Source organism: Hemitrygon akajei, chromosome 6 (genome assembly GCF_048418815.1).
Source record: "Hemitrygon akajei chromosome 6, sHemAka1.3, whole genome shotgun sequence".
NCBI classification, from domain to species: domain Eukaryota; kingdom Metazoa; phylum Chordata; class Chondrichthyes; order Myliobatiformes; family Dasyatidae; genus Hemitrygon; species Hemitrygon akajei.
Window position 1 is genome coordinate 68,310,772 of NC_133129.1, and position 26,382 is coordinate 68,337,153.

Below are 26,382 nucleotides of genomic sequence, written 5' to 3' on the forward strand. Positions count from 1 at the left end.
TTGTGGCATCTCGTGTATGGTTAGATATTGCTGCCATGCAGTGTGGACATACAGTGATAACTTTCCATTAAGATGATTGTGAAAACTTTCTCTGTGATTATCTGACTTGGTACCTTATAAGATGTACTAACCCTCAATAACTTTTCTTTCAATTCCTCACAGTTTTTACAAATCAAAGATGTAACCATGGCACTCATATTTTTTAAAGCAGTATCTCAATTCAAAATAACACAGTCAAAATGCTGGAGGAAGTTAATAGGTTAGACAGCATTTATGGAAATTAATAAACAGTCAACGTTTTGGGCTGTGTCCTTCATCAGGACTGGAGAATGTTCATGCCATCAGGTTGGAGGCTACCAAGGCTATAGGCTGTGTGTCTAGATAGCCTTCAACCTGATAGCATGAGCATTGATTTCTTAAACTTCCGATAATACCCCCCCCCTTCTTCTTTTCCCCCACTCTGGTCGCCCTCTTACCTCTTTTCTTCATCTGAGTAACACCCCCCTGGTGTCCCTCCTCCTTCCCTTTCTCCTATGGTTGACTCCCTTCTGTCAGATTCCTTCTTCTCCTCCCTTTACCTTTACCACATATCACCTCGAAGTTTCTTACTTCATCCCCCTCCACCACCCACCTGGCTTTTCCTATCACCTTCTAGTCTGTACTTCTCCTCCCTCACCTTAGTATTCTGACATTTTCCCTCTTCCTTTCCAGTCCTGAAGAAGAATCTCAGCCTGAAAGGTTGACAGTTTGTTCATTTCCATAGATGCTGCCTGATCTGCTGAGTTCCTCCAGCATTTTGTGTGTGTTGCTCTGGATTTCCAGCATCTGCTGAATCTCTTGTGTTTCTCAGCTTTGTATCAACAGAGGCTGTTTGACCTGCTGAGTTCTTCCAGCAGCTCCAGATTCCAGCATCTGTGATCTCCTGTGTTTCTGGAGATTCCCATGTGGCTAAGTTTGATATGTTGCAGTAAATGCAACAAAGCACTATGTTAAAAATATGATGCAAATAAATAAGACCACACAAAGTAAGCATAGATGTGGTTTCCTCAAGCTCATCCACCATTCAGTAAGATCATGGCTGATCCAACTTTTCTAAAGTTCTCTTTCCCCATAACTCTTGATTCCCTCCTGAAAAATCTGTCTCAGCTTTGAATTAATTTCAGGATTCGTCTTCATAGCTTCCTTCGAGGGAAGAAATGCATCATCAGAATATATAAGAGTGTCTTTCAAAGTAAAGTAAATTTATTTAATATCAAAGTTCATATACGTCACCATATACAACCATTAGATTCATTTTCTTGTGGACATTCTCAATAAATCCATAATAGAATCAGTGAAAGAAGGCACCAACCTGGGCATTCAGCCACTGTGCAAAAGACAACAAACTGTGCAAATATAAAAAGAAAGAAATAATATTAATAAATAAATAAGCAAGAAGATGAGATGAAGAGTCTTTGAAAGTGAGTCCATTGTAGGAACATTTCAATGATGGGGCATGTGAAGATGAGTGAAGTTATTCCCTTTGGTTCAAGAGCTTGATGGTTGAGGGGTAATAACTGTTGCTAAACCTGGTGGTGTGAGTCCTGAGGCTCCTATGGCTTCTTTCTGATGGCAGCAGTGAGAAAGGAGCATGTTCTGGGTGGTGGTGGGGGGCCTGATGATGGATGCTGCTTTCCTGCCACAGTGTTACAAGTAATTGTGCTTAATGGTGGGGAGGTCTTTCCCCATGATGAACTGGGCTGTAACAACTACCTTTTGTAGGACTTTCCAATCCAAGGACATTGCTGTTTCCATACCAGGCTGTGATGCCACCAGTCAATATACTCTCCTCCACAGATCTATAGAAGTTTGTCAAAGTTTTAGATGCCATGCCAAATCTCCATGAACTCCTAAGGAAGTAGAGGCACTGTCATGCTTTCTTCGTAATTGCATCTATGTGCTGAGCCCAGGACAGGTCCTCCGAAACAATAACAATAAGGAATTGTGAGCACTCTGGTTCTAGACTCTTCTTAACTAAACATCCTCCCAGCATTTACCCAGCCCCTACAAATGTTATATGCTGCAATATGATAGTCCTCCATTTTTCTAAATTCCACTGGGTACAGCCCCAATCTGTCAACCTTTCATCAGAAGAGATGATGATCCTAATAAAGCCTTTCTGAACTGCTTCCAAAGTTTTTATTTAAATAAGGTGATTAAAACTCTGCAGAGTACCCTTGACATCATTTCACTTTTGTCCTAATCAGATGTAGAAAGATTTCCTTATTTTTATATTCCAAACACTTGCACTCCCAGCACTTAACCCTGTGCACCCCACTGCTCACAGATTGCAAACCCCCTTCACCTTACCCACTGCTCCTGCTCGTTAGTTAATTCTCTATCCGTGCTAATAAATTGTGTCCAATGCCATATGCTCTTATTTTGCAAAATAACATTTCTTGTGGCAGCTTGCTGAATGTCTTTTGAAAGCCCGAAACATATTAAATCAACTAGTTCCCCTCTATCACTCTGGCTGTTAATTCCTCAAAGAACTCTAATAAATTTGTCAGGCATGATTTTTGTTTCATGGAGTCACACTGATTCTGTTTGATCAGTGTATGATTTCCCAGATGATATGCTTAATTTCTTATTAACGACGTTTTTCCAATAATAGACATTAGGCCAACCAGCAGGTGCTTACCTATTTTGTGCCCCTCTCCTTTTTTTTGATCAATAGTATTACTCTAAGGATGTTCATAAGATTTCAGGTAATGTACTCATTATATGAAATACCACTTCTAAGATCCTCAGATAAAACCTTCAGGAATGGGGACCTATCAGCCTTAAGTTGCATTATTTTGCTTGATATTATCCCTCTAGTGATGGTGATGGCATTTAGTTATTCTCCTGCATATTTTTCTTAGTATTAATGGGATGTTAAATGCCAGCAGAGTACGGACGGTAAATGGCATGGACTTTAGGAGTGTTAACAGAGAGACCTTAAGGTGCAGGTTCATAGTTTGCTGGAAATGGTGATACCGGTGGATAAGATGTTGGCATTTGGCATGTTTGCCTTCATGGTTGAGGCATTGAGTATAAGTGCTGGGGCGTCATAGTTTCAGCTTCACAAAATGTTGGAAGACTGCCCATGGAGTATTGTGTACAGATTCGGTTGTCACTCTGCAAGCAGGATGTGGTAGCATTACAAGGGCCGAGGAAGAAAAATACTAGTATGGTGCTGGGAGCTGAGAGATTTAGTTACAAGGCTGAGGGATGATCCTATCTGACCCGTTAGAAATATATAACACTATGAGGTGCATGGATAGGGTAAATAGTAAGAGTCTTTTTCCCAGGGTAGTTGATTCTGAAATCAGACAGCATAGGTTTAATTGAGGGGGGAGAAATTTAAAGGAGATCTGAGGAGGAAGTTTTACATACAATGGGTGATGAATATCTCGAATAACTGACTGAAGAGGAGATAGAAGCAGATACAATTACAATGTTAAAAAGGCACTTGTGTGGTTTAATGTTGGAAGGTAGGATTAGCATAGATTGGCATAATTGTAGATATGAGCTGTGAAAGGAAATTGGAACACCCAGAGGCACAAAGAGAACATGCAAACTCCATACACACAGCACCAGAATTGAACTGGGCCTCGGAGGCTGTGAGACAGCAGCTCCAGCTAACTATGCCACTGGGCCAGCCTTCTTTCCAGGGAGTAACGTTGACAGATATATTACCACTGATGATATCTGGATGAACTGCAAGTTAGAGACACAGTGCTGGGGTACACAAAACCATGATACCATGGAATCCACCATAACTTATTAATGAGGCTTAACTTCTTCTCTTCGCACTGATGCCGTCAGGAAGAAGCTACAGGAGCCTCAGGACTCTCACCACCAGGTTCAGGAACAGTTATTACCCCTCAGCCATCAGACTCTTGAACCAAAGGGGATAACTTCACTTAACTTCACTTGCCCCATCATTGACATGATCCCACAACCTATGGATTCACTTTCAAGGACTCTTTACCTCACGTTCATGATATTTATTGCTTATTTATTATCTTTATTTTTTTCTCGCCTCAAGCTGGTAAAACCTGAGGTATGGGTGTGGCCAAGTACACCTATTTTTCAATTACTAGGAACTTTCAGACTATTCTAGTTTTGTTTAGTATTGTGGCTCTCTGGAGATTTACATAGATATTACTGTGTAGCCCTAATTATTTAATGATAGATAGATAGATACTTTATTCATCCCCATGGGGAAATTCAACTTTTTTTCCAATGTCCCATACACTTGTTGTAGCAAAACTAATTACATACAATACTTAACTCAGTAAAAAAATATGATATGCATCTAAATCACTATCTCAAAAAGCATTAATAATAGCTTTTAAAAAGTTCTTAAGTCCTGGCGGTTGAATTGTAAAGCCTAATGGCATTGGGGAGTATTGACCTCTTCATCCTGTCTGAGGAGCATTGCATCGATAGTAACCTGTCGCTGAAACTGCTTCTCTGTCTCTGGATGGTGCTTTGTAGAGGATGTTCAGAGTTTTCCATAATTGACCGTAGCCTACTCAGCGCCCTTCGCTCAGCTACCGATGTTAAACTCTCCAGTACTTTGCCCACGACAGAGCCCGCCTTCCTTACCAGCTTATTAAGACGTGAGGCGTCCCTCTTCTTAATGCTTCCTCCCCAACACGCCACCACAAAGAAGAGGGCGCTCTCCACAACTGACCTATAGAACATCTTCAGCATCTCACTACAGACATTGAATGACGCCAACCTTCTAAGGAAGTACAGTCGACTCTGTGCCTTCCTGCACAAGGCATCTGTGTTGGCAGTCCAGTCTAGCTTCTCGTCTAACTGTACTATTGTATGCTATTGTGTAGTGACTTTGGGATGACACCAATTGTAGATATTTACTATTGGGACAATGTGTACCTTATTCATGTTCCAAAGTCTTTTAATTTTCTCTTTAATTTAGCACATCTCTGGTGTTTTTCCACTTACTGATTTCTGTAAGTTATGTGAGTTTGAAATGGCTATGTTATTATTATTGTTATTTCTTTCTTTTTGTATTTGCACAATTTGTGTCTTTTGCACACTGGTTGAATGCCCAGGTTGGTGTGGTCTTTCATTGATTCTATTATGGATTTATTGAGTATGTCCACAAGAAAATGAATCTCAGGGTTGTATATGGTGACATATATGCACTTTGAATATAAATTTACTTTGAAATTTGAACTTTAACTTACTCAGAAAGGTAAACAAAATTGCCCATTTCATCTATGCAACACTGTATTTCAATACATTGTGTAGATAAAGTTCTATGTCAGGATCTGCCTTTAAATTACTAACTCCACCAAGTGGAATCTCTTCAACAAGAGTAAAAGTGCTGAGAACAGTTGGTCAGCTTTTGATGAAAACCTAAACATACTGTCTAATCACCTCTTGTCACTTCTGATGAACAACTGATTCTTAATGAAGCCAGACAAACCCGTAGCCTCGGGCAAAACCATCCTAAACTCAACTAAGTGCTGAATCCTACTGATTCACTTCAAAACTGGGAATAATTAGAACATGCTAATTTGTCATTTAGGCCTGAATCCAGCATGTATCACTATCACCCCATTGGGCAAGTCTACTCTACTATTGACTAAATGCCATCAAGTTGGCTTTGAAGGTTAATCCTCTAGTCATATCTACCATACAGATCATGAACTGTGATGGTTTTGTGGTGATAAAGGTTACTTGGTGAAGGAATTTGCCCTTCTATGTTTAAGATGTGATTGAAGAGCAATACTTGTGTTCATGGAGAGGGAGTGAAAGGGCAGTGGGAGGAGTAGCAAATGGAGAAACTCAGGCAGCTGGGTGGACTGGCAAGGGGAAAGTCATAGAGGTTCTGTTAGAAACAAGGGAAACCATTTCAAAGTTTAAATCTTCCCTTCGATGGGAGTTTATTGAAACCCTCTCTCACTGCCCCCCCCCTCTCTGATTTCTCCTGTCCACCGATACTTTAAAAAATATAAATGAACATCGATTTTGCAAACCTTCAGTAATTGCCCCCTTCACCATTCCCCATTCGCATTTCCCTCTCTCACCTTATCTCCTTACCTGTCCATCACATCTCTCTGGTGCTCCTCCCCTTTTCCCTTCTTCCATTGCCTTCGATCATCTCCTATCAGATTCCCCTTTCTGCAGTCCTTTATCTCTTTCACCAAACAACTTCCCAGCTCTTTGCTTCACCCCCTCTCCTGCTCCTGGTTTCACCTATCACTTACTACCTTGTGCACCTTCCTCCCCTCCTCCCACCTTCTTACTCCGACTCTCATCTCTTTTTTCCAGTCCTGATAAAGGGTCTTGACCCAAAATGTCCACTCCTTACTCCTTTCCATAGATGCTGCCTGGCCTGCTGAGTCCCTCCTGCATTTTGTGTATATTACGAGGATTGGTTAGATTTCATGTCATGACCTCATTGGAACCTCTTTTTCTCTGTTTCCCAGCTTGATCATCACTAGAAGTCAAAGATTTCCACATGGAAAGGGGCGAGGAAAGTTTGAATCACTCAGCCCGCAGTAGACATATGGAAGGGACGGGCCCCTCCAGGATAGGCAGGTGCTGATACCTGTTTGCTGAACAGTCAGGCAGTTTGTGATAAAGAGACAAATAGTCTGGTCAAACGCCTGTCATTTCTGGTGAACAGCTAATTCTTGATGAAGCCATACCTCAGTTACCCGTAGCCTGAAGGAAACCCACCCTAAAAGTGCTGAGTTCTGTTGACATTCCTCTCAAAATTGAGAATAACTGGACCAGATGCATTTGAATTTGTCGAGCTCCCAAATGCATGGTAGGGAGCTGGCTTACATATGGTAATGAAACGTGCCGCCTCCCTTGGAGAAGCAAAACCTTGTCCAATGCGCGCACATGCTCGCTGCCATTTAAGATGTGTTGGGCTTTTTATTAATTAAATGCCTTCTTCACTTGCTCTGGTCCATTGGAGTTGGGGAGATGGAGAGGGTTAATACCAATGGCCATCATCAGCCATAGCTGCTAATATTTGCCTCTGTTAAAATAATCACGAGTAATTAGTTAGCCTGGCAATGAGCTTGCTTGCTCTCCATCTGTTTTTAGCCTTGACGCTGACTGTTTGACTATGTCGACAGGACGTTTCCTTACCATCAGCATCATCGCAAATCTCTACAAAACACTGAGTAGTCAACAATTCCATCATGGCACATTAATATGTTCTATGAATTACATCAACACCTCCAACATCCGATTCCCAAGAGTTTTACCATTTGTCCAACCCCCACCTCTAATCATCTGCTTCCCCCACACTCTGCACTAATCTGAAATCATCTATGAGCAATGAACACATTCAGAGATCAACACACTCCTGTCACATCTCATTATCTCAGGATGCACTGTTGACTTAAGGGTGAGTTATCAATATAATGGTGGTTAAGTATGTGTGGACTAATGTTTCACTTACGGATCTGCTCCTGTGGTTTGATTAACAGCTTTGATTACAGTGCCCACATTTAACCTTATTTCTTCTTTTTTGGCGTTCTGGAAGATTTACTCGTTGTAACACTTTTTTTTTCTTTATGGTGATAGAAGGAAATGAAACTCTGCAGGACTTCAAAGGTATCCTCAGCTTGTCCATGTCGACTGTGTCTAGTGGAAATAGATTGTCATTCCAGATACATTGCTTTGATGAACTTTCATTGCTTTTATTTTACATTAAATGTGGCTATCTGCAAAATATTGTAATACCAAAATCAGAAATTCTAAAGCATAATAGTTGGTCTAAAACAGTAAAATTAGTCAATTAGGCAGAACAGATAGCCTTCATTGAACTGAGAGAATGGAAGTACACTCAATGGTCACTTTATTAGCTACACCTGTACACCAGCTTGTTAATGCAGGTATCTAATCAGCCAATCATATGACAGGCACGCAATGCATAAAAGTTTGCAGACATGGTGAAGTTGTTGATCAGACCAAACAACAGAATGGGGAAGAAATTCTAAGTGATTTTGACTGTTGGTGCCAGATGGGGTAGTTTGAGTATCTCGGAAACTGCTGATCTCCTGGGATTTTCATGCACAATAGTCTCTAGAGTTTGCAGAGACTGGTGCAAAATATATAAAACATCTGGTGAGTGCCAGCTCTGTGGGCAAAAATGCTTAGTTAATGAGGGAGGTCAGAGGAGAATGACCAGACTGGTTTAAGCTGACAGGAAGGCGACAGTAACTCAAATAACCACACATTACAACAGCGGTGTGTAGAAGAGCATCTCTGAATGCACAACATGTTGAACCTTGAATTGGATGGGCTATGGCAGCAGAAGACAACATGGTCCACTTCTGTACCTAATAAAATGGCCATGGAGTGTATATGCCCACCTGGTACTACCATGTTAAACTTTTGCCCACTCCATACACTGCACTTGAAAGAAAGAAACAAGAAAGAGGCCATTTATTCCTTCAGACATGTTCTACCAATTAATTTGATGGTGGCTATGAATCTCACACCAAACTGATTCAAATATCCTTTAATACTATCTGGATAACCAAACTCCATCAGTCTCAGTCTTGAATGTTTATAACTATCCCTGAGCTCTTTGGAGGGAAAGAATTTCAAATTCCCTCTTTCCTTTTTATAAGGAGGTGTTTCCTGACTTTTCCTTGAAGAGCCAGGATAACTTACTTACATTTGGTCCATCTGGCCTATGCTACAAAGAGTTATGCTGCTATTGTTTCATGGTAGGGGTTCAATGGACCAAATAGCCTCCTTCTGTCTTGTTATGAGCTTAAGTCATTAAGTTGCTTCCAAATTTAATTGTCTTCCATTCACTTTGTGCCAGTTTCCTGTTCTATTCCTTTCTAAGTGTACATCCATATTTTCATATGAATTTAAATAGAAACTGGACAGTGACAGCCCAATCAATTCTCCAAAAACAGTCAGGATATCTGAATGTCCATGACTGGAGTTGGTTAAATATTTGCTTCATTTAGGGAGAGATACAGCATAAAAACAGCCCCTTCGGCCATAGAGTCCATATTGACCATCATCTGCACATTTACACTAACACTATATTAACTCTATTTTACAAACAAGAGAAAATCTGCAGATGCTGGTTCTATTTTATTCTAAGCACACCAATGTCTCCCAGATTCAACCACCCTTCTAGGCAAATTTTACAGGGACTAATTAAGACGCCAACCCACATATCTTTGGGATGTGGGAGGAGATCAGGACTGAACTCACAGAGGTGTGAGGTAGCAGCTCTACCAGCTGTCCTACCGCTACTTACATGGGTTTTGACCGGACAAAAGGTGGCTGGAGTCGCGAAGCATTTTCGTGCAAGGGTGTTTATTTGGTGCATCAAAACAATCAAACTTAGAAAAATTTGGCAAAAAGAAAACTGCCAATATTTACAGAAAGATGTCTACCAGAAAAAACAGCAAATAGCTCCATACTTTATCCAGTGTAAACTCTGAACATCTCAATCGATATCTCTCCCTCTACTTCTGAGAGTGAACTGCCCTTTTAAAGTTAACTTCAGACTACACATGAATCAGAAAATGATGTACCTCATAATGTAGTTCCATTCATATTACAAAATAAACTGAAGTATCTACCTTAAATATTGTACATAAATAAGATAAACCCATTTACACATCCACATTACTAAAGAAAAGGAATATTCCACCACGTATGGCTGGAAAGGCACCATAAAGCCAAACACTTTAGGACTCGTTATTAGAATATACCAGGGAAAGACGTTGAAGTGAGTACACTCAGCACAACAGCAGAATGCCAAGGTAACGTTTGTGCGTGTGAATACGCACGTGTGCAGAGTATGTTTACCGAGCACTCTCCGTTACAGCCTCTCTGCCACTTCGGGTAACAGTTCACCTCATTTACTGCCACCGCTTCCAAAGCTACGTCAGATATCCCTAGTTCGCTCTCACTTACGAGTCAGCTGAAGCTCTGTTGGGAAGCCCTTCAGACTCTGAATAGGAGTTTAAGACCACTATCCAAACAAAACACAAATTCCTGGGCTGACACTTGTGAGTATTATCGAGGCACCTCCGGGCTATCAGAACTGGTGTCCTCTCCAGAGAGGGTGATGGTGTCAGTAGTAGGGATATGTATTACAGCTACAAAAAAACCCAGATCCAATCCTGATCCCAGCTGCAGTTTGCAGGTACTTCGTCTGACCATAGGTTAACTAACCACTGCAGGTTGCCCCTAGTGTGTAGGTAGGTGGTGAATCTGTAGAGAGTTGGTGTGCTGAGAATAAAATGGGATTCGTGTAGGATTGGTTGCTGACCAACGTGAGCTCGTTGGACTAGGAGGACTGGTTCTGTATGGATCTATTTTGGATGAGACACTGTACCGAGTTCCATCTGCCATCTTGGGTGGTGTGAAAGACCCCTTGAGCCATTTTCAGACAAGCTGCGGGCTCCTTCCTCCTCTCTCGTTCAACATTTATCACTGAATTGACATCATTGTTACAAATTGTCCAGTAATCATCACACTGATGTCTGTGCGATCCCCTTGTGCACGCTTTCACTGCTGTGATTCCCACAAGCAAAAATGATACAGCGTGTACCCAGGCAGTGAATTGTGTTGTAGAAATGCACATATTTCTTTAGAAGATGTGTCAACTATAAAAATACTAGCAGATGCTGGAAATATGAGCAGTACACACAAAATGCTAGAGGAACTCAGCATCTATGGAAAAAAAGTACAGTCAACGTTTTTGGCCAAAGCCCTTCGGCAGAACTTCTAGATAGAATTTCCAAATTAGTGTTATTCCAACAACATAGACAGGCCACATAAAATCTGTGACTCCCATGGATCACTTAGTCAGTGATCCAGTACAGTAGCTGCCCAGGTTAGGGTCTGTGTGGGGAAATGAGGCAGACTGAAGTGGGCTCTCTCTATAGTGCAGGAATAGATTTCATGTTAAAACTGTAACCCTGTGGGTTTAATAAGCTGCACCAAATTGTTGTTTACTTTTGACTTAATGATAGGGTGAGACCACTTGACAGAAAGAGACTGATACTATTTTCATCCACTTAAGAAATAAGGCATGCCAATCTGTTGAACATCTCCCACCTTGGGTAAGGTTGGATTCCCTGGAATTTAAAAGGTTAAGAGGGCAGTTGTCAAGAATACTCTGAAATTGTCAAGATACTAATTTGCATGCATTGAGCGAATGGAGAAAATGATATCTCCTGTTTAAGGGAGTGTAAGACTAGAGGTAGAACTCTCCCTGTCTCAGTAGCATTCTGTCATTTCCCTTTTAAGATAGAGAAGGGCAGCCAAAAAAGTTCTTGGTACTTTGCTACTAAAAGAAACTTACAGAGAGTGAGGATAATATTTTTCTATGTGCGTATGTTACAGAGTTTGACAGCATGATAGCACAATACTTTACAGTACCAGCGACTGGGGTTCAATTCCCACTGCTGTCTGTAAGGAGTTTGTACGTTCTCCTGTCATGGTTCCTTCTGGCAAACCCCCACCTGGCTATTTACCTCAGGAATTGGGCCTCAATCCCCTCGTTTAGTTTCCAATCATTCCCAGGTTCCACTAACTACACACACCTGCTTTCCATCAGAAAATGCAGGATAAAGACCCTGCGATCACAACAAGGAGCTGCCAGTTTGTTGGCTGACTCTGGTGTGAGTAACCTTGTTTCATGGTTCTTAGGACTGCCAGTTCTAAGTCTAGCATCGCTCCTGGATACCGATTCCACGCTCACTATGTCAATAACGCCTCCCGACTCTGTCTCCGTGCCCGTGTGCTGCACTTGGGTTTGTCCACCACCACGCTTGTGTAACATCTAAAGACCACGTGGGTTTCCTCCAGGTACTCCAGTGTCCTCCCACATTCCAAAGACGTACCAGTTGGTAGGTTAATTGGTCATTGTAAATTGTCCTGGATTTAATAGGTGGGTTGCTGGGTGGTGTGGCTCAAAGGGCCAGTTCCAAACTGTTTCTCAAAAAATAAATGAATGTAACAACAGCACAGGAAGCAACTGGTCACATGCTGCAGATGCTAACGAGTTATCAGAATCGTAATTATTTTCATTGCCTTAGATATCCTTAAAAATCCATTGTTTTGTGGGAGAAAGAGATGTTTCTTTACCTACAAAAGGCAGTGGAGGCTAAGTTGATAAATTAGTTCAAGAAGCAGGTAGGCACAATTCTTCATGTCAAATTGGAGAAGATAGGATCAGGGCGGTGAAGCAAATGACCAGACATGATGGTATTGGATGATGAAGCAGGTCAAAATCAATGTACATTTATTGTTGAAGTATGTATATGTCACCATATACTACCCTGGGATTCATTTTCTGTCAGCCATATATAGGAAAATAAAGTACATAGAACATAGAAAACATAGAATTTATGAAAATAGACAAAGACTGACAAACAACTTGTGTGCAAAAGAAGACAAAATGTGCAAATAAAAAGATAACTATTTCATTCTGAGAATAAGAGTTGTGGAGTTCTTGAAAGTAAGTCTGTAGGTTATGGAATCAGTTCAGAGCTGAGGTGAGTGAAGTTATCCATACTGGTTCATGAACCTAGTGGTGTGGGACCTAAGGCTCCCGTACCTCCTGCTCAATGTTAGTAGCAAGACTAGAGCATAGGCTGGATGGCAAGGGGTCCTTGATGAGGTCTGAAGGGCCAAAAACGTATTCCTGCTTATTCTTTCTGTACTTGTCTCCCACCTACCCTAACATCCTGGGAATGCTTCAAACGAAACTTCACTGACTGGAAAGTGGCTGTTACAATTTCTATAGTAATGCAAAGCAATCTGTGGCTAGTTGTTATTGCAACAGAGTTTCCAGATAATTATCTGGGTATTATCACTGGACATAGCAAATTATGCTTCCTACATTACAATAGTATGCAGACTTCAGCAATATTTCATCAGCCGTAAGCACTTTGTGGCATCTTCAAAGATTGTGAAAGCTCTTTGGTTCATATGATGACATCAATTACACACGGACTCAGTAAATAATTTTCCCAACTGGTGTTTGAGATGTTTCCAGCATTATTAAGGCTCTCAGGAATTATTTAATTAAAGACCTATAAAATAGTTGGAAGCACATCCCATTGTGAGTCAGAGCCTTTTGAAAATGGGGAGGGGGAAATGAATAGAAATCATTTAGCTCATTATTGAGCACAATGGATAATCTGCCAACACATGTTCCTCATGCTCCAAAACCACACCAGGGAGTGGACAGGTTCTGACATAGATGGTGAAGACTAACTGGCCTATAGTTACCTGCCTTTTTGGCCAGTTAGTTTAACACCTGTATTTGGGAAATACAGCTATCATTAAAGAAGAAATGGCGAGGCATCTGGAAAGAAATGGATCCATCAGGCAGACACAGCATGGATTCAGCAAAGGCAGGTCCTGTTTGACAAACTTACTGGAGTCCTTAGAGGATACAGTGAGCACAGTGGATAGAGGGGAACAGATGGATGTGATTTATTTGGGTTTCCAGAAGGTGTTCGATAAGGTACCGCTGAAAAGACATATCCATAAGATAAGGGTGCACAGATTTGGGGGTGGTGTATTAGGATGGATAGAGGATTGGTTACATATTAGAAAGCAGAGAGTTGAGATAGATGTGTGTTACTTTGGTAGATGGCCTGGCACTTTAACTGACAGCAAGTCTCAATCCTCTGGTTAGGAATTTGCGGAGGTACTTGAGGCTTGTGCCCTTTGCAGAGCTTATACGCACAATGCAATTATGTGCAAGCTTTTTAGGTAAATGTTAGAAACCATTTAACATTATTGTGCATCCGCAGCTGTATTTTGTTCCACTTAGAACTGAAAGTAAGCACAGGGCAAGCCAGGATGTCTGGAACTCAGTGAAGTGATATAGGATGGGAAGGACTTGGAAACAGGAATGAGGATTACATACATGGCTTAAGATGGAGAGAGACGTGGAATTAATGCATTGCAGAAGAATGTAATTACAAAATGGCACAATGAATTTAGAGAACTACATGTACAGATTGAATTTCCTGCATATATTATCATGGATAAAGTACAGTTTTGAAATAAAATAGGGACAATGATTCTACAGTTGAGGCAAATTCTGAATATAGGGTAATGCAGGTCAGCAAGTTTAGAAGAAAAAGAATGAAGTCAGTTGAAGTAACCTAAGTCACAGACAGTAAAAATCATGTCAAATGTATTACCATGGGCGCAACTGTGGTGGAATACAGGTACGAGGAAAAACTTGCAACACTGTCACACGGCACAAGACAATATTGCAAAAAACATAATCAGAGAATAGTCAATGGTAGTGAAAGAGGTTCCATTTTGTTTCCCAGCTTTCTTGATTTTCCCAGCTCTAAAAGCAAATAAAATGTAAATACTGAAAATTTGACATAAAATCAAAAATGCCAGAACACTCAGCATTCAGGCAGCATCTCTGGAGAAACGAAGTTTACATTTTGGGGCCATGTCCATTTCTAAGAACTGCTGATGTGAGAGGGAGAAGATGGGCCAAGAGAACTTCAGAATAGCCTCGTCTGGGAAAAACTAAATCGGGTGAGAATGTTGGCAGTGGGGCCTGACGTGGGTGATGCTGTGGAGCCAGTGGACTTTGCTGAGACTTACGCTGCCTGCTCTTGCCCCTCAGTCAAGGAATGAATAGAGCAGGGAGAATGGAATAAAATGTTTGTTTTGCAGATACTTGTTTGCAATCATTCCTGTTAAATTCACAGATATGTTATGACTTTTGCTGCCTTAGCTCTCTCCAGCTGACTGCAATCTTTTTAGTCTAAGCTTGCTGACCTGCATTGCCTCGTGTTCTGAAATTACCTTAAATGTAGACAAACTGAAATGAAAACAGAAAATGCTGAAAATAATTAACAAGTCATGCAATATCTGTGTTGAGAGAAACAGTTGATATTAACAGAGATCTTGATAAAAGATCACTGGCCTGTTTCCCTTCCCACAGATGCAGCCTGACCTAGTGAGCATTTCCAACATTTTCTGTTGCGTAAGATTTCCAGCATCAACAGCTTATAGAAAAAGTAGATGATTTTAGTCCATTCATGGATTTGCTGGGTTTAGGAAGTCTCCACCTGAAAGAGTGAAAACATCTCATTTGAAAAATGAAATTGAATAATGGTTTGGAAGGGAATTAGAGGATGAGGCCACAAACAGTGAGAGCAAAACCTCTGATTGAAAGGGTCAGCATGGGGCCTGATGAACTATGCAACGGTTTTCTATGCTACATCAGAATACTTAGCAAGTAAAGGCATTGAGCAGAGCCCACATGGACCATCTTACCTGTAAAAGATTCAAGATTGTTCATTGCCACAGCATGGACCCAGGCCCTTTCTGTCCAGATGAAAGGTCCTGCCCCAAAACATCGCCTCCCCAGATGCTGCTTGACCGGCTGAATTGGTCATTATGTTGTTTGTTGCTCTTGATTCCCACATCAGAAGTCTCTTGTGCCTCCCTTTGGCCCAGCTCACCACTGTCAACCATGGCGCCCACCTGAGTTGCATTTGGTCCTAACCCCTCTCAACCTTTCCTCTCCATGTACCTGTTCCAATGTTCTTTAAAAACAACTGTACCCATCTCAACCACTTCCTCTGGCCGTAGAGGGTGTGGACTGTTATGGTGGTGGGTGGGGTACCAACCAAGTGGGTTCCTTGGACATTATTCATCAGTCATAATGAGAGCATTCTACTTTATTGTAATTACAGCCCTTCAGGATGCCTTGGGCATTTACTTGAATCTTACACTGCCAGTTGGGGATAAGGTTGCAGGCAAATCCAAGTGCAGGAAGGCCTGTCTGTACCAAGTATTCAGTCTGTTCTTATGATATTGCCAAGTGCTGGCATGCAGGGGAAGATCTCCTGCCAGCTGAAGCTGAGGAAGTCGTTCCAAAGCAATTAACTTTGTTGCAAAATGCTGCTGTTAAAGATTTGATCCTACAGCCTAGACTCCATATGAATGAGACTTCAAACTGAGGCCCAGTCTAGTGCTCTTGATGAACATAAAAGACTTCATAAACATCACGCACAAAATTCTGGAGGAACTCAGCAGGTCAGGCAGCATCTCTGGAAATGAATAAACAGCTGACATTTCGAGCCAAGACCCTTCATCAGGACTGAGAAGGAAGGGGGAAGACACCAGAATAAAAAGATCAGGGGAGGGGAAGGAGGATAGCTGGAAAATGATAGGTGAAGCCAGGTGGGTGAGAAAAGTCAAGGGCTGGAGAAGAAGGAATCTGATGAGAGAGGAGGGTGGATCATAGGAGAAAGGGAAGAAGGAGGGGACCCAGAGGAAAGTAACAGGCAGGTGAGAAGAGGTAAAAGACCAGAGTGGGGAATGGAGGAAGACGGGAGGGGGAGGGATTTTTTTTACCAGTAGAAATCAATATTCATGCCATCAGGTTGGAGGCTACCCAAATGGAGTATAAGGTGTTGCTCCTCCACCCTGAGGGTGGCTTCATCTTGGCACAAGAGGAGGCCATGGACAGACACATCTGAATGGGAATCGGAATTAAAATGTTTGGCCTCCAGGAAGTCCCATTTTTGGCGAATGAAGCAGAGGTGCTTGATGAAGTAGTCCCCGAATTTACGACAGGTCTCACCAGTGTAGAGGAGGCCACATCGGTAGCATCAAACACAATAGATGACTCCAGCAGATTTACAGGTGAAGTGTTGCCTCACCTGGAAGGACTGTTTGGGGCCATGAATGGAGGTGTAGAAGGAGGCATAAGAAGAACAGGAGAGTTGTTTAGCAGTGCAATCTCTTAATGACGCACTAAAAAAGAGTATATGATTATTGGAGTTATACAGTCCTTCTGCCGGGAAACAGGCCTGTTGGACCAGCTGGTCCATAATGACCAAAGTTCCCATCTAAACTAATCCCATTTACCTGAGTTTAGTCCATATCTCGTGGAATCTTCCTACCTGTGTACCTGTCCAAGTACCTTTTAAATATTAATGTACCTGCTTCAACCACTTCCTCCAGGAGCCCATTCCATACACTGACCACCTTCTGGGTGAAAAAAAAAGTTGCCCTTCAGGTTCCCATTAAATGTCTCCCCTCTCAACTTAAAACAATATTCTCTAATTCTTGATTCACCAGCTCTGGGAAAAACTGTTCACATTATTATCAGATTCCAGTGTGTGGATGCTTGCTGACCTGAAATTGGCTGCTTTATCTCCTGTATCACAAAGGTGCCAATGTTCATCCTGCCACATCCTGAGGTAATGAAAGATGCTCTCTGATTTCAATGAAAACATAATAAAGCCAGCTAGCCTCCAGGCCACTGTCTGAAACGTTAACCTGAGTGATGTTCTTTATATCTTTGTTGTTTATCCCATAGTCCCTGCAAGAATTGTAAAGGCGCCCACATCACAAAATGTCAGCTTTGGTTCCGAAGTGACTCTGCAGTGCAAAGCTACCGGGTTTCCAATTCCCACCATCAGGTGGTTGGAGAACGGGAGAGCAGTGAGTCTCTTTGGTGCAGTTTTCAATGGAGTGGTTGGTGGTTGCTCGTGAGTCACTCTCATCCTTTAAGCAGGAGAGTACATGTTGTGTTCCTGCACTGGACATTACGAGAATGTTTCACTTACCTTGCAATTAAAGCAATGACATCTGGAGATCCCTGGGTGAGAGGTTTTACTTTATGACTTTCAGATCAGGCATTGAGTTCAAAATCTCCATGGGGTAATTTATGGGCAGATCCAATTGCATTCTATTTTGGGAAATGGGTAAAAATTTGAAGGATAAATAAATATTAAAAGGAGCTAGAGAATGGGCTGTCACAATCTTAATGGACCTAAGTGCCTCTTCCAGAGCTGTACTGTGTGATGATTTTGTATCCAGCTTTTACAATCTATGGCAGTTTCTGCAGTCAGTAGTTACCCACAGGCAAGAGGGAGGAAAGGCTTAGCTGATTGATACTGGCTTCAGGCAGATGCTGGAAACCCAGAGCAACATATACAAACTGCTGGAAGAACTCAGCAGGTCAAGCAGCATCTATGGAAGGGAATAAACAGTCAACAGTCAAAACCTTTGATCAGGACTGGAAAGGAAGAGGGAAGAATCCAGAATAAGATATGTGATTGGGGGAGGGCAAGAAGTACAAGCAGGCAGGTGATAGGTGAGGGGGAAGATGGGTGTGTGGAGGAGGGGGGAAATGAAGTCAGAAGCTGGAATAGGTGAAGGGCTGAAGATAATGAAGACAGTTAGGAGAAGAACATGGACCATGTAAGAAATAGAAGAAGGAAGGGCACCAGAAGGATGTGATGAAGAGGTATAAGAGGAGAGCCAGAGTGGGGAATTGAAAAGCAAGAAAGGGGAGGGGGAAGAAATTACTGGAAGTTATCCCTGCTTTTATTTTGTTCTTCCTCCAGGTCCCCAAGGGGTCAATGCAGAATCGTATCAAGGGAGAGATGATGGAGTCCAGGCTGCGAGTTTACGTTACTAGACCTTCGCTGTTCACTTGCTTGACCACCAACAAACACAGTGAAGGAAGTACCACAGCAAAAGCCACTGCTACTGTGGATATCACAGGTCAGTGAAGAACGCTACACACAGAATGTCTTGCTTCTATTAATAATTTGGTTAGCATCAAACGTGGGTAGATGTTCTGGGAGAGGAGTTTTCCTCACTGTAAAAAGGTGACTGGGATTGAATGTTGCATTCTCTACAGCTCTCCATCTAGAGCAGGTAATAAATCCCAGATAAATACAGATTTCCCAACAGCACTGGGCAATAACAACATGAAGAATTTGTAAGTTGCCCATTCTATATGCAGTCTTTAACATGGGATGAATGCACTGATGAATGAATAAGATGATCACAAACAAGAGAAAATCTGCAGATGCTTGAAATCCAAACAACACACACAAAATACTAGAAGCTCAGCAGGCCAGGCAGCATCTATGGAAAAGAGTAAATAGCCGACACCCTTCTTCAGGACCCAATCAGAATGGGTGAGATGGTCATTTGTTTAATAATAAGACTAGTTGTGGAGTTGTACTGGTCAGATACAGAGTGTCACACATTAGTGACACTTCAGCTAATTGTAACAATAGAGGCAATAACACTAGTGAATCGGACACCGACTGACTGAAGACAGGCAGGTACCATCTGTATGGAGAGTGTCAAACATCATCTGGATGGAATAGATCAAAATGTCTGAACAAAGTTGCTCAGACAATGCCTGGGTAGAGAGGTCAGACAATGTTTGGGTAGAGAGCGTCAGACACTGTCAGGATGGAAAGCGTTAAACAGTGTCTCTGTGGAATAGGTCAGACATTATCTGTGTAGACAGAGTTAGACACTGTCTGAGTGGATTGGGTCAGGCACTCAGGGTAGAGATGGTTAGAGTTGTCTGGGTGGAGAATGGCAGACAATGTCTAGGTAGAGAGGCTGAGAGTGTCACTCTCTGCATGAGATATAGTCAGACAATGATCGAATAAAGTATGTCAGACACTGGAGACTGGATACTTATGAACTCAGAGACTCTGTTTACTGCAATTGGCTTGGCATTCAATGAATCTCTTTCCTCTGTCCTTGCTTCCAATTCATTGGCCAACATTGTAGTGTTAATACTCCCCGTGGGCAATTAAAAACTTAATAACAACGTATGGGAGGCCACAGACTATTGTTTATGTTCTCAGCTGTGAAGTCAGAAAGAACGGACAGCTGGTAAAGATCCTCACTAATATGTGCCTGGCCATTTTCCATTGTGCTGGCAGCTTCTAAACTTACCTCATGTTTGGCCCTATTTCACAATAATGGTCATTACCTTAGGATGATTGTTTCAAGAGGAAAACTTGTGCAGTAATAGAATTATTTTTTGGGACCCAGCTTGTAAGTATATTCTGTCTCATCAGGAAAAGACGTGCAAAAAGTATGGCACCTCACACATCTCTTTGACAGCAATAAAGCTCAGTTGAAGTGTCATCACTCATTTAATCCAAATTTTCCACAGTAAGTTCTCTCTTTCAGAAACACAATAATGTCCAGACAATCTGTTTTCCATGATGATGAGTGAATACAAGTTTGGCCAAGACACCAACATGAATTCTGTTGTTCCTCTTTGAAATTGTATCGTTGGATCATTTTGAGAATGCTATGTCAATCTTACAGATTCTGTCTGGGTGTGCATTTTTTCTTACATACTTATGGTCCTTGGTTTTGTCCTTCATAAATTCAAATATTTTCTCCATGTCAACCCTCTCAGCTCTTTCCACCTTAAAGTTCCATGTTAACCCTCTCAACTCTTTCCACCTTACAGTTCCATGTCTACCCCCTCAGTTCTTTCCACCTTAAAGTTCCACCTCAACCCTCTCAACTCTTTCCACCTTACAGTTCCATGTCAACCCTCTCAACTCTTTACACCTTACAGTTCCATGTCTACCCCCTCAGTTCTTTCCACCTTAAAGTTCCACCTCAACCGTCTCAACTCATTCCACCTTAAAGTTCTCACTTGGACAGTCTCCAATATGCTCAACTTTTCCCGATGAGAGGAACCTCTCAGATTAGATATAATCCTTGTAAATCTTTGGCACAATTCCAAAGTCTCAGTTCACACAAAATTCTACAGATTAGATCAGTCTGCACTTTTCTTTTGTATTTAAACTAGATTGTCATTGTAAACTAAGGTGTTTTAACCACTCTATCAATAATTACTTGCAGAGTGTATCAATTTCCTGCTGAGCACTATAAAGGATTGTTGTCTTCTTTAGCATGGCTACTGTGCATGCTCAGAACCATACAAAGACTTACAGAAGAAACACACACTGTACTTAAAGCAAAAAGAATCAAATGTTATTTAATAATAAGAGCCAATGTCATTTTCACTACCTTAGTAAAAATTAGCCAAACATAACTGGAGATGAGGGAGGAATTTCTTTAGCCAGAGGGTGGTGAATCTGTGGATTCATTACCATAGGTGGCTGTGGAGGCCAGGTCACTGGGTGCATTTAAGCGGATGTTGATACCGTGGATTCTTGGTTAGTCAAGGCATGAATGGTTATGGAGGGGGGACAGGAGAATGGGGCTGAGAAGGAAGTGGATCAGCCAGGACGAAATGGCGGAGCAGACTCAAATGCCAAAAGGTCTAGTTCTGCTCCTTTTTTTTATGGTCTTAACTATCAACATAAATACCAGAATAAGTGGTAAAACCCAGCAGGTAAGATTGAATAAGAAATATTTCACGATGGTAAGGGGAATTGATAGGGCAGATGAAGAGAAATTCTTTCCTTTGGTTGAGGAATCTAGAGCTAAGGGATGTGGTTTTGAGCCAGACTTTGAGGGTAAATTTAGAGGCACTTCCACATGCAATGGAACATAGAGGTTTGAAACAATTTTCTGTAGATGGCAATTGATAACCTATCAATTGCTAGCTTAAATCTGGGACCGATATGTTTCTCTAATGCAGAAGTATTTGGAGAAAAGCCAGGCCTTTGGAGTTGGGTCACAGACTAAGCATGATTCCAGTGAGGCCTGAATAAGCTCAAGAGGCTGAACATCTACATCCTGCTCCCATGATCCAAGCAAATTGGAAATCTTTAGCCTAAAAGAAATCTGCAGCATGACCTAAAACAAATCACTAGGTGTCCATTAATTTGGGACTAAAGGGGAGATACTGCTGGGAAATGTAAAAGATTCAAAAAGGAGAAAACTCAATTAATAAATTTGTCAAGGAATCATTTGCTGGGTTAATGAGAGAGAAAAGTAGGCTTGGAGACAGATTGGATAGGTTTCAAAGACTGGCTCCCTTCTGTTGTGGAGAAGTAAAGAAGACTTTCACAGTTTTCTTACAAGAAAATATCTCTTAATATCTCTCACAAGGTACTAAAAAGACAGAAACCCTGGTGTGTGTACAAACTTCACCCTCTAGATTTCCAGTGAACAAATTTACACATTGGATCTGATCATACTGATCATTCTGCCAAGAATTCTCATGTGTTGACCATGTCTACCATATTAACCTATACCATGTATTGCAATATGCAAGAATACAATGTATTGGGGGTCAGATGCTGGTTCCTCTTGCTGTGCCTCTGCACTCATTGTTTCTAATTGCCCTGAGCTGGCTGGCCTCATACTTGACCCATCAGCTTTACACCAGCCACCTTGGCATACCTAGATCTTCAAATTTCAGTAAACTGACAACCAAAATTAAGTACCTGTTTATCATTCCCTTTTATGTCAATCAATATAAATGATTTCAGTTAATTTATATATGTGCATTTTAAATACATTTATTAGTTTTTAATATCACAGTTCCATGAAAGCAATTTTTAATTTTTGAAACTATTTAATTTTATTTCGGCTGTTTCTAATCAGAGTCATTTGACACTATCTATCAGCTGTCTAGGGATCTGAGGATGAAACAGGAGGATACGGGCTCACATAAGGCTTAGTTGCCCCAGTCCAAAGTTTCTGCTTCCCAGGGCAGCCCCATCAGAGGGGGCTTGAGGCCACTGGAAGACAAGCAGGCCCAAAAGGTCAAATGCAGCCACGAGGAAGCGAGCCAGTTTAAGCACAGTCCAAGCCAGTAATTTGTCTGATCTCAGTGGAGCCACACTTGGGCAACCCCCAGGTCTGTGGTGACAATATCACAAAGAACAGCAAACATAGTGACGGTACCAGAACTAAGGATGTCAGGTGCATGAAAACACCACCTCTTCCTCCTCTCCCCATGCCACACAGGATCCTGACTTATTATTCCTTTGCCAGGTCAGGGTTGAAATCCTGGAACTCAATTCCTGACCCAACTACACTTACGGGAGAGCCTGCATGACATGGTGAATGGTTTTGGAAGCCAGCTCATCACCAAATTCTAAGAAGAATAAAGGAAGGGGGATAATTACTGGCTTTGCCAACATTACCAAAGTTATTTTTTGAAAGAATTTCTAACAAGTCCATAAAAGATCTCAGAATGTTTTCCTCTAAATCAAGGACCTTCCCATAAATTGGCCGACTTCAACAGTCAGGCCAAGGCCAGGCCTGAATAGCCAGGAACTGTCAATAAAAGCTCATAAACACAAGACAGTCTGTAAAAGCTGGAAATCCAAATCAACACACTCAAAACCATGTGTAAAGTTGCGTTTTTCATCATGCCAGCGTGTGTCACTGTTAATGTGTTTTGGAAAAGTACGTGCTACTTCAGTGCAGGAAGAACAGTGTAGTCAATCAGCATGTAGTGGGGCTGCCAGTTCACCACTGAAATATCCTGTGCACGTGATTGTTGATGGAGTATTATGGTGAACTACATATACCTGTCTGGACATGCCCCCCGCTGACTGCTCCTGTGGCCCCTCCCACTGACCCCGGTATAAAGGCGATTGAGGCCTGAGCCCGGCCCTCATTCTCCAGGATGTAGTATGGCGGTCAACTACTGCTTGTTCTTTCTTCCAGTCAATAAAAGCCGATATCTCGACTTCACATCTCAGGGAGAGTTATTGATGGTACATCAAGTATTAAACAAGAGCCTAGACATCTCATCTGACCATCTTCAAATCGAGTCCTATGGGATCTCAGAAGCCACAGTTTAGACTCCCTGGAAGCAGATGGCCTTGGACAGCCAAGCATTTGCCCCAATAGTTGGCAGAGCTTGATGTTCTGAGGTTTCTGGAAAAAGGAGTGGCCCTTCTAAACTGAACCACAAGGGGTGTAACCTACACAAATAGTACAGAATAAATCAGTTATCAGTGACTCATTGTTCTGCGAGTCGAATACCTTCAGTAGTAAATCTAGCAGAATTCCTGACATTGAAGTTAGACAAATATCTAGAGCCACAAATAGCAGGCACAGTTGGAATTTCTGATTTAATCGTTATGTGCAGCACAAAAGCAGGCCTTTCGGCCCAAGAGCCAGACCAAGACAATATCCAACCAGAGGAAATCCAGCTATCACTTCCTAACATTAAAAGGCATTGCCACTGAATCCACTTAATTCTTTATCCAGCTCCTCCCCATCAGAGACTCGACTCGTCTCAGCCACTCTAAGCGAGAGTGAACTCCAGATTTTATCAAGTCCCGGACTTGGTGTACATGGGAGTTGGCGGAGCTTGAAGCTGAATGTTTCAGACTGGCTAATGTCCAGTTTAAATGGGAATTTCTTTGTTATTGTTGCATTGATTGAGATACAGTGAAGAACTTTGTTTTTCATGCTGTCAGTACAGATTATTTCAAAGAATAAGTACTTTGAGGTTGTTGTTGGTTGGCATCCATCCGTCTTGAAGGTGACTGGGCGATGATGATCAGATTCAGATTCAGATTCAGTTTATTGTCATTTAGAAACCACAAATGCAATGCAGTTAAAAAATGAGACAACGTTCCCCCAGAATGATATCACAAAAGCATATGACAAAACAGACTACCAAAAAATCCACGTGACGTTTGGCAATCCCCAATCCAGAGTCTGGAGAGGCTGCTGCGTATTAATATCACGCTACCGTCTAGCGTGTTCCCCGGAAAGGAGCTCCAAATCCACCAGACAAAAACAAGACCAAAAACTAAAGCTACAAGACCTGCACAAAACCACATAATTACAACATATAGTTACAACAGTGCAAACAACAGCATAATTGATAAAAACAGACCATGGGCACAGTAAAAATAGTCCAAGATGTTAAAGGACTGTAAGTTCAAAAGAAATCATCACAGTTTCCACAAGTCCCCAGGGTCCCGACAGACTCGCCATCCCACGCCGGCGGCAGAAGGGAGTACCCCCGCTATGGACTTCCAGGGCGCCACCCGACTCAGCCTCGCAGACGCAGCACACAATGGAAGCTCCGTCGAAACCAGCCTCGCAGACGCAGCATACACCGAAAGCAACCTGAGTCCGTCGAACCTCCAAGCCGACGACCACCCCCTCCGGCACAACTTCTCTGAGCACCATCCTCTGCTGAGCGTATTAAGACGGCCCCGCCAATGGCCATCGGCAATGCGACCCCGAGGACTGGGGGCCTGTTCTTCCCAGCAGAGTCCCAGACCCCACAGCAGCAGCAGCAACGAAGAAGGTCTTCCTTGAATTTCCCGATGTTCCTCTGTGCTCCCACGTCCGTTTTCAATCGATTATGATTGCGCACGGCACCCCACTTCACAAATAACAGATAATCAGTTCCGGAGTGGCCGCTGCAAGCTGTGTCGCGCCGCCATCTTGGATCAAGCTCCCTGATCATCACAAGCCTGGGTGGAAGGTATGGAAATCCTGAGATGCCCAGTTGTCAAGATCCCCCTCTCGGCCTCACCAGCGTAGTCCAAAGCAAAGCTCATGAAGCAATACGTTTGGCATCAGCTTGGCTGCAGGAGCTGTCAGAAGGATGTTCAATGGCATCCAGCTGCCTGAGGGGCTTCCCTCCTGATTTGCTGTCTGGGTTTATGCCCGTAGCCTTCGTCTCTCCTGAGGCTGCCCTCAAGGCAGTGGGGCTATTTACCCATACCTGGGGATCTGGTTCACAAGTGGGCCTGCGTGCTACATATGCAGGGGCCAGACCTCCTCCCTGTCCTGTGCAGTTCAGCCTGAGTCCAAAAGGAGTTCAGTTTCCGTCTGTCGCCAGAGAGGAGGCACTACTGAGGAGGTTTGCTGTTGAGGTAGTGAAAAGCAATGGCAGAATGCAGAATACAGTGTTAAGGTTGCGGTTGCAGAGAAAGTGAAATGCAGGTACACACATTCAGTCATATTTCCCATAGTGCTGATGGAGACGGGCCTGAGGCTACGGTGTACTCCTGTCTCCTGTCCGGGGTTCCAGTCTCAATCCTGATACCCATAAGCCAGTGTCTAGATGGACACTCCAGTGCAGGACGGAACGAGCACTCCCTGGTTGAGGTTGCTGACTACCGAACGAAACATTAACCGAGTCTACATAAATACAGTATATCCTGTTACACTATGGGTAGTCCCTTTATTATGGAGGGCTTGAATTCCTAAAGAAATGACCATATCACAACTTTCTGTAATATGAAGTCTCTTTTTTCCTTTGAAACCCATGTTATAAGCAGAGGTACATTCCTATGGGATAGTTATTTAGAGATAAAACGGAGAACAGGCCCTTACAGTACCCCACCCAGTAACCATGCTGGAGGCCCACCTATTTAACCCCAGCCTAGTCACAGCACAATTTACAATGACCAATTAACCTACTAACCAGGATGTCTTTGGACTGTGGGTGGAATCCAGAGCACCCGGAGGAAAGCGTGGTCAGGGGAAGAGTGCACAAGACAGCACCACAACTGAACTTTGAACTCCGACACCCCAAGCTGTCATGCTAACCGCTGTGCTACCGTGGCAACCTAAATGTTTTCCCGTGACATTTTTCACTCATCTTAAGCCAGGTTATCCATGATGACAGTG

General features: G+C 42.4%; 1 protein-coding gene across 2 annotated transcripts in view; it reads left to right on the forward strand.

The window, feature by feature from the left end:
• Nucleotides 1-26,382, forward strand: part of musk (muscle, skeletal, receptor tyrosine kinase) — a 177,094-nt gene that overhangs the window by 40,159 nt on the left and 110,553 nt on the right. Inside the window, exons 7-9 of one of the 2 annotated variants that reach the window (XM_073048585.1) lie at nt 7,606-7,635; nt 17,387-17,511; nt 18,420-18,579. In XM_073048585.1, the coding sequence (XP_072904686.1) occupies nt 7,606-7,635; nt 17,387-17,511; nt 18,420-18,579 (315 nt within the window). The remainder of the gene's footprint in view (nt 1-7,605; nt 7,636-17,386; nt 17,512-18,419; nt 18,580-26,382) is intronic. The other variant, XM_073048584.1, reaches the window with a different exon arrangement.